General features: G+C 30.8%; 1 protein-coding gene across 1 annotated transcript; it reads right to left on the bottom strand.

Annotated features, from left to right (window-relative positions):
* Window positions 1-4701, bottom strand: LOC114196098 (adenine phosphoribosyltransferase 1-like). The gene is made up of 7 exons (XM_028086623.1): window positions 4424-4701; window positions 4210-4317; window positions 4005-4115; window positions 2818-2910; window positions 2484-2633; window positions 1892-1950; window positions 1-240 (listed from the first exon to the last, which is right to left on the bottom strand). Exons 1-7 carry the CDS (start codon window positions 4566-4568, stop codon window positions 184-186), a joined length of 723 nt encoding a protein of 240 aa, XP_027942424.1. The 5' UTR covers window positions 4569-4701; the 3' UTR covers window positions 1-183.
* Window positions 4702-9943: the final 5242 nt, after the last annotated feature.

Here is a 9943-nt window from a genome sequence, read left to right on the forward strand (position 1 = left end):
GACAGAAAATAATAATAATAATAATAATAATAATAGAGCAGAACTAATCGCAGAAACAACGAAGGCTTCTGCAGCATATCCCCATAAAAATATATCTTAAGAAAATCTAAGCAGTCATCAATAAAGCTCCTAACAAGAGCCTGATCAAATGGTCATAACTAAACACAATCACCAGGAAAAAGATCATGCCGTCACTTTAACTAAGACAAATAGCGGCTTGTTTCCCAGCCTATCCCGCCCCTGAAACAAGGCAGAAGGAAAATAGTTAATACCAATCAATTTTCTGTCGCAACACCATAGATTTGGTATCCAAAATAGTCAGTGTAATGCACCAGGGAGAATACATATTTCAAATGTCATATAATATATAAGGCGCAACAGCCAGACCAAAAGAATCCGGAAGTTATGGCCTTTCTTTCTAAATAAAAAATAGAAAACACCTATGCAGAACCAGAAGCTATAGATTAACCATCATGCACCATAATCAGAAGACAGGAATTAAAGTGCTGACATAACTTCAATGACCCTCCTCCAGCAAGACTAAACATATACAAGTTTTGTGGGCTCTAAGGAACAACCTATTGACAGGTTGGAGAAGTTCTTACAATCCTAGAAAAGCTTCTATATGTAACAAGTTGGACGCAGCTAACATGTATGCCCCAACCTGAAGTGTGTTGGGTAGTCTCCTTAATTACAGTCACTCCTAACCCGCCCCAGCGGTGACTTCTTTGGAGGTTGCTTAAAATTGCAATCTCAAGAGTTGGTTTAGTCTCACATTTACTAGTAATATTGTCAAGTTAAAATATGTAAGTGCAAGACAGCCCTCGCTTTAAAAGACAATTGTATAGTTGAGTTAGACTTAAACTCAAATATTAAGACAGTATCAGATACTATACTATACCCAATGTTGGGTCACCTGTATTTACCATGTTGTAGGTTGGAAGTCCTAGGCATAAAGGATTGTGTTAGAAAGTCATTTTGCAGTCACCACTAGAAGCCCAAGTTGCGGTCTCTTTGGGGTCGCCTTGCAATCTTAAGAGTATTGACCATCATCAGATTCTATTTTTCTTATTAGCTTTCCTAATTATTGCTAATGAGACAAATGATTTGATCCAAGTTTCTAGGATCAGTTAGGATTAAGAATTTTCTTTGTTCATGCCTCATTTGTATAAATACCTATATTTTTAAAACCCAGTAATTGAATTAGTAAAGGCACCAGTTCAAGGCTCAATGGTTCACCATGGTCGAACTAGTATTAATAAATCATTATAATAATTAAATAATATAAAATAAAATATTAAAAAAATGTAATATCATAATTCTATAATGTCAAAAACTAAAATACAACATGAATTTATAATTTAATTGCATTTAAATACGTATAAAAAATAAAATAAATCATGTTATCACACTTAAATTAAAATTTCAATAACATTTATCAATACTTATACAATAAGTTTATATGTAAAATAAAAAAAATGACTAATATTTTAGATTTATTTATTTTCTTAAAAAAAAACAACATGATCACATTGGACCTAGTAAATCCAATTAGTTTGACAGGTCCTATTACCTAGTACTTAAATCTGAAAATGTCAAATCAAGTCATTCTCCATTGGGTCAGTGCACAAATTACTTTGCACTCGGTGCCTACACAATGATTTTTTAGATTAATGGCTCTCAACACAATTTTCAATGATACAATTCAACTTTCTGCTAATGTCGCTTGAGATCTTAAAATTCAAACTGTAACTTAGCAAGATGATAGCCATCAAGATTTCAGTGTTTGTTTATTTAATTGATTTTTAAAGTTGACATGTCCAATATATTTAAAAAATAAATCAAGCCAACAATTAGACAAGGAGAAGATAAATATATGTTAGGGTTGTACCTTCAGCTCTGGTAATTCAATCAGACAAGCACACTCCACAACATCAACCCCAACACGTTCTGCAATAAAGGGAGTAACAAACAAAACAACTAAGAATGTATTGAAATGCTTATGTTAAGTATTAAACACTACAAATTAAACACTATAAAATACAATTCCAAGTTAAACAGTCATTTCACTTGGAAAAACCATTTTAGTTGTAGATTAAGAGGGTGCTATTAGGTTCATTACCCAGAACAAGCTTTTGTCTTGTCATCAAAATTACATAATACATGCATTACTTCTCTGAATGTATAAATAAACAGAAAGAAGAAAACAATGAATGCTGAAACACCAACAGTATGATCTCTTCTGTGGTTCAATGGACCGAAGTCCACGTTTGGTAATTGGCACAATTCTAAATACCTTTTTATTTCACAAAAAAAAAAAAAAAAAGTTCTTTCTAACAGCAAATCATATGAACCAGACAAGAGTAACTAGCTCAGGACGCAGGAATCACTCGTGGATAGCTTTAGGAAGGCAAAAATCTAACTTCTACTGAAAATGGGTTTGCCTTGGTTAGCCCAAAAAGCAATAATATTGACAAGTTTACCTAGTAGCTTGATTGCAGCATCTAACGTTCCCCCGGTGGCAATAAGATCATCTATGACTAAGGCCCGTTCTCCAGGTAGTACAGCCCCTACATGCATCTCAATTTTGTCTTTTCCATACTCCAATGAATACTCTTCTGATATAACCTCCCCTGTAAGTATAACAAAAACATGACCATTCAACAACTAAAAATAAGCACAATGAAGGAGTTCAAGAGTTAGAATTGAGGACCATACACAACACAGAGATTCAAAGGCCTCAAACCACAATTATCTGTTAAGTAGGGATTTCTGAAAAGATTATATGCAATTATTAGAAAAGGTACAAAAATATGCCTGGCAATTTATTGGGTTTCCTCATGGGGACAAATTTTGCCCCAATAGCTAATGCAATGGGTGGACCAAATATAAAACCTCTTGCTTCAACACCTGCATTGTGACATAAATACAGCTATCAGAAAAAATTAGTCACTAATTTGAGCAGAAGTAAGAGAAAATCCACAATCAAGATATGTAGCAACACAGATGCTAATTAGTATCTGAGTTTGCGTCCACTATCTTCTGAAGTTGGAATAAAACAAAAATCTCAATTTGGCAATTTGTATGGAACTCAATGAATTAATGAAAGTTAGCCGTTCAAGAGATCATTCAGCAAGTATTATCAACAAAGTATTTGAAACACATCAAAACAAATATAAAATTTTGACTTGTACCAACAGGCAAGGAGCAATGCTGCCACCCATCACAAATTGCAGACTAGGATTGAAAAAAGATAAATTCTTGCAACATCAAATGGCTGAAGAACACAACAGCAAACTCTAATTTACCTAGTACAAAACTCGCGGATTAGGATTATCTCAGGTTAATAAAGAATATGACAACGTCATGTTAAGAGAAAGAAAGGTGTAGACCCAGAACGGGCCACACATGTGGGACACAAGGCCTTATATCTCCTTAGCCTCAATTGGGAGTCACTGTTCCAGTACACGCACAAAAAGAATGTTCGACGTTGCTTAGAAATGAAGCAAGTGACAATTTATGAACATCTTTGTTGTTTAACGAACTAAATATCTTTTAGAGACAAAATTGTGAAGCTCACACGAACGTCAAAGTGAACAACACCAATAATGCATGAATACCTATAACGATTTGTACCCTCAAAATGTAAGTGGGCTTGAGGCAAATAGAAAGACTTTACACAGGGTCCATTATGTAACATGACAGATCACGTTCTTTACTAACATGTAAGGATTTAAACCACCATCACACCCTCCCTCTACCCAAATTCGCAATAAATAAGTTGGCTGCAAGAGCGAAAAGGACACTGCGAATGAAAGATCACGGGTTGATACATATAATAAAGTGGTTTTCACATAACTCTCCGAGTGACAAAATCTAAGTCTCCCCTGGCCCCGGGTCGAGGAATTGCGACAAAATTAGAAGCAGAAGCAGAAACAGAAACAAAAGGGGGTAAAGAAAAAGATTTGAAACCAAGAAAAGACGAAATCAGGAGTGACGAGTACCTGCGACAACATTGATATTTTGATCTCTGTACCTCTCAACAAAAAGATCGATGGTGTCTTTGAAAGCCTTGGGATCAAGAAGCAGCGTTGTTATGTCCTGAAACAAAATTCCTGAGACAGACAACAAATGCAGGGTAAAAGAAATTATTAAACGAAGGGAAAGAAAAGAGATGGTTATGTGAGAAGGGAAGAAGAGAGAGGAAACCTGGCTTGGGAAAGTCAGGGATGACTCGGATTGCAGAGGAGATTCTCTCCAAGCGCGGGTCTTGTTCATCTTTAGCGTTTTTCAGAGCCATTCTGGTCACTCGTCTAGCTGCCCAACCAAACAAAGACAAAGGAATGTTTTATTGTGTGTTGGGAGAAAGACAAAAACAGTTACAATTGGAGAGAGAGAAGGTAATTGATTGAAAGTTACGTACGTGGAGGAGTGGAACGGCGGAGGACGGTGGCCGGAGAGTTGGAAGAGGGGAGTGAGAGAGGGAATCTGGGAGAAGGGAAAGAGGGGAGAGCAGCAGTGACGGCTGACCCAAACGACCACGAAATGGAGCAACACACAACCCGCATTCTCTTCTTGTTTCCTCAGTTGTCACTTTTCCATTTCCACAAAATTAAAAAAAACCACAAAAAATAATTAAAATAAAAACATATATTTCTTGCAAGTGCCCAGATTTCGCATTCCACTCTACACTCACACCTCTTAAATTCTGCTTTATTGGAACGCGGGTCAATTGGCTAATAATAACCCCCAAAATAAATAATATTAATGATAAAGAAATAAAAATGGTCGGTGAAAGGGCATTTTGGTCCAACCAAAGTCTACCAATAGTGAGCCTCCTATTTACTTTTGGTGCTTCATGCCTTTATCAATTCCTTTGCCCTTCTTTCTCCCAATTTGCCAGTTGATGCGGTAGGTGAGGTGAGGTTCCATTCAATCTGAATAAATATTTTTTAAATTTTAAATTTTTAAACATTTAAATCTTACAAAAAATATATGTACACACACTCTATTGTCACTTTATTCATGAAGTCAATTTCTGAAATATTTACATTAAATAAATTTAGGCTGAACTATCAACATGTTTTATCTTTTTAGAATAATTTCATTGAATTTCTTTGGTGAACTGCTTTATTAAAGTGTCAATCCACTCTTGTAGACGGTGAATTAAGATTTTCAACCTCATAACTAAAATAAAGGTTTAGTTGGATTTGTTGAACAATGATATTTTGATAACTTTCTCTTATAATTTTAGATTATAATTTTAGGTTATATTTTTTAAGTGATTCTCTATCTTTTCATTTTACTATTCTCAATCTTTCAAAACCAATTAAAAGATGTTACATCATATTTTAAGAGAAAATAATTAAAATTTAATAATAAAAAAATATTTTTCTTTTTTGATTACAGGTTTGACTTTGTTAAAATTTGTGGTAAGTCGACCAATTGGATTACAAAAATAAATAAATAAAAACATACAGATAAAAAAATCATAACATTAATTATAATTAACAATTCTGGTTAAATAAACCAAATATAAAGATAACTTATTCTAAATTATATTTTGATGACAAAGTTTAAACATTAGTATATGTAGATGAAGATGAAGATAAAGAGAGAAACTAAAAAGACAAAAGGTTAGTCTATGTAAACCTGAAGGAAGAGAAATTTGATGTTTGTACCAACACACTCAAAGATATAACTTAGAATATTAGAGCAGACATGATTGTTAAGTTGTGATAATATTAAATCCATATAGCTATAACGCACATGCACATGAGAATATCCTCCGGAGGCAACTCATGGAGAGTTTTAAAAAATGTTAGATTCTTAAACTTGTTTATCTAACTAACAACAGTAAACATATATCTTGATTTGCTATAATTGATAATAATAAAATATTAGAAAAATATGCATTGGAGAGTGAAAGAATTCACTTAATAGCACACACACAATTTAGAAAAACCTTAGGAAAACTCGTATTTATAGGGATTGATATATTATAGATACTGTATAACTTTCCCAATAACATAAAAATAGAAAATAATGGTTAAAAAAATAATACTCTTTTCTTTTATAGGTGGTAAAATGGATTAGTTGTAAAAATTGAGTTAATTCGAGAGTGAAAATTGTAAAAGTAAATAAAATTTGAATATTTTATTATTTAAATTAAAAAATTGTATAAATAGTTTGGTTTTTTATATATCTAAATATATCTCAGAGATCATAAATGGAGATTAAAACACCTCTATGTGATCATAAGTTGTTTTTCAGAAAGTTTTTCTCTGTCATTTTATTTGTTTGAGTTGATTTTGTAGGAAGGGATGCATGGCTAAGATTAAGATTTTGCTTTTTGAAGTTTTTGGAAGCAAAGATGAATCTTTAATAATTTATGAGTATATTAAAATTGTTGTTCAGAATATCTTATGTATGTGTAGATGAGAATAATAGAATTAATAGTTCAAGCTTGATTTTTTTTTTCATTTAATTTCAAACAATATATTTAAACTTGAAATTGTGTAGGAAAATTACTGGCAAGAGCAGTGTAATGATATTTTCATAATAAGAGTTTAAGAATGTCCACATTAATTTTTTTAATTATTTTTTTGCTCTTTTTTTTACTATGTTGGATTAACATTTAAAATTTTAATTATGCATAATTAATATTAACCATTATAATTGATGAAAATATAAAAAACCTTAGTACGAAAAAGCGTTTTGTAATTAACATGTATTAAATAAAACTTATAACATTATACTATTTTTAATGTATCATATTTTAAAGTTTCACGTGATTGTAATTTTAAGTGTTTCTTTGATCTTATATTATTAATAATTATATTAATATAATTATTTATTTTATCATTTCATATTATATTATCTTCTGTATTTTAATTTATTTACTCATTTTCCCCGTCAAACTAATTATATTAAAATGTGTGATTGTTGGGGAAATTCCAACCATAAATCGGTTATGGGTAATTTAATAATGATAAATATGACAACCGTAATACCATTATAAATTAAAACAAAAACAAAAAACAATTAAAATTTTGTAGTATACCACTTTAAAAAATTGAAAACAAAAAATCTTCCGACCATTTAACGTGAACTTTCTTATAATAAATACGAGTAATAAAAGTTGTATCATCAGAATTATTTTATTACAATACACTCTCTGAAAGTACTGAAGAAAAAAAACAAGAAAGTGAATAGTACCAACAAATTATTAATTACTCAAATGTTCAATGTTTTCTTTTTTATGCATGAACATGAATTGTTTTTGAGTGGATCAATTTTGTTTGTCCTTGAGCATGGGTAGGGCAAATCTAGAAACCGTGGGAAAATAGTTTGACAAGTGCACGTGTGAATTTGGATGTTTCGCGTAGCTTTTTTCTAACTTCTCATTCCAAGTTTCTAGATTCTCAGTATTTTCTAAACAATGGACTTCAAAAGCAGTAGTTGTTGTTTCTTGTGTTACCACTATTCCACTAACCCCCACGAACTTCAAAACTAACAAAATCCAACTTCTTCTACTTCTTTGCTTCTATTTGATAATTAATTATATAATTACGTTGTTTTAGGAATATGTAAAAACTATAGTATAACTAAATTATAAATTGTCTTATAAAAGTATACAAGTTTTTTAAATAAAAAAAAATCATTATTTTAATATAAAAATATAGACTAATTTTATAAACATATTATTATATTTATGTGATTTGAATACACATAATTATAAATAAACAATGAATACAATTATTACTTATATTTTAAAATTACTGTAATTTTATATTTAGATAATAATATTTTAACTTTTTTTATCAGATATCTTCAATTGTTTATTTTACTATTTTTGTAGTGATGTAGTGTAATAATTGAAAAATGACATGGTAGTGAATTAAAAATGAGTTAAAAAAATGGATTAAAATGTTATTGTTGTTTTATATTTTTGTCTTGTGATAAATACTTTCTAATATTGAAAGTCCAACTTTCATGGATGTTAACATGGATTTCCTAGTGTAAGTATTATATATCATCTCTTAGCATGTGAATATTTGTATGATTACTCTTTACTAGAACATTTGGAAATATATATATATATATATATATATATATATATATATATATATATATATATGAACAATTTTCTACAATTAAGTCATTTATTTTTTTATAAAAATATTTAATTTTCTATTTTAAAACTAATTTGAATTATCTGCAATTTATTTATTCAAGTTTTAATACGAGTGACATTTTTAAATAAAACAAGAGAGATAATGTAAATTTATTCACAGAGGTGAGAGTTATTTATTGAAAACACAAAAAAGGTGAATGTTTATTTAAAACATTGGAGTTGTGAGTGTTATTTTATTAAACCATGCAACACAATGTTTATGAGATATCTTTTTTACTCTAATCTTATTTCTCAAAAACTCCTAAATCCTTTCATCAATAGAAAAACACGATCACTTTTGACAACTATAATCATAATAAAACATTAAAATATTTAAGTTAGAATATTATTCCTACACAAACGATATAATTTTAGCCCGCCATAATTATATTGTAAGTTTTTGTTGGTATAAAAAAGAATCTTGATTGAAAGTAAATTTATTGTACGGAAGAAAATCTCATTAACATGTCTAAAAAAAATTAGGATCTATGTTCTTGATTCAACTTCAGGCATCATGTGTTACATTAAAATAAAAATCAAAGAAAATAAACAAGAAAACATCATGTGTTACATTTAACTCCACGTGAATATCTACTTTTTGAGAAAATAATGAACTAATAAGCTATATCAAACACTGTTTTGTAACATTACTCCGATGATGGTTGTTTTTCTTTTTCTTCAGGAAAAACCATTTTGTAAAACCGGTTTTGTAGTTTAAAGTTAGGAATTGTTAGGTGTTTTTCCAAAGCTTGACTTTGCAAAATTAATTTTTGTTGATACTAAAAGTTGTTGTTCCGCGAGTTTTAAAAACATATAAATTTTAAAGAAATTACAAAGTATGGGTAAAGCAGAAATTATCACTATTTTGTAATTTATTTAACATTTTTTCGGTAATTTTTTTTGAAAAACTCATGGGATGTGAAAAACCTTTAAAGTTACGAGTGAATGAAGCATTGAGTGAAGTTAGCTGAACTACGTTTGAATTGTGTAGATGGAAACGGAGGAATCAGGATTCCGTTTGGACAGAACGATAGCCACAAATCTTATACTTCATTGTTGTTGAAAAAGGGAAATAGCATTTGCCAAACAATTCTGCATATATTCTTGAACCTTCTTCGACACCATAACCTACTCCACTTGTCCTAATTCTACATAAATTCCAGAACAGAAAATAGTGGTGAAATCTCTCTCACACAGACACACACTGAACTCTTCCTCACACATGTTTTCCCAATCACAACATGTGATGTAGCAAGAAAAATTGCAATGGAATCTGCATTACACAGATACATGCACATACACAATTAAATCTGAATGATGCATCAATCACTCACTTTCTATCTACTCGATTATTCAATCTGAGGTCGCACCCATGATATTGACTCGGAAAAGTCGTTGGTGGCTAGGTAGCTACTGACACTTGCCTACCGGCTGCTGTGTGGACGAAACCTTAATTTAAGCCACATTCCCTTAACTTAACAAATTTGACATCTTTCTTTACTCTTTCTGGATTTTGACTTTTGAAACTTGAACTGGTCTTCTAATTAGTTCACTTGCATTTTTCTTTTTCCTTTTTTTTAAGTTAGAACTAACAATTTATTTGACCGACTTAAAGGTCCACTAGCCACCAAGAAAACTATTTGCTTAAACACGTGCTATTCTCTTTTTTTACACCTGTATTGTATAATATAGTACTAACTCTTTGAGATGGCCACTTCCTTTCTTTCCTTGCGCCTACTTTTCCCAGCACTCCTCACGCAACTTCCC

This window comes from Vigna unguiculata, chromosome 9 (genome assembly GCF_004118075.2).
Source record: "Vigna unguiculata cultivar IT97K-499-35 chromosome 9, ASM411807v1, whole genome shotgun sequence".
Lineage (NCBI taxonomy): Eukaryota > Viridiplantae > Streptophyta > Magnoliopsida > Fabales > Fabaceae > Vigna > Vigna unguiculata.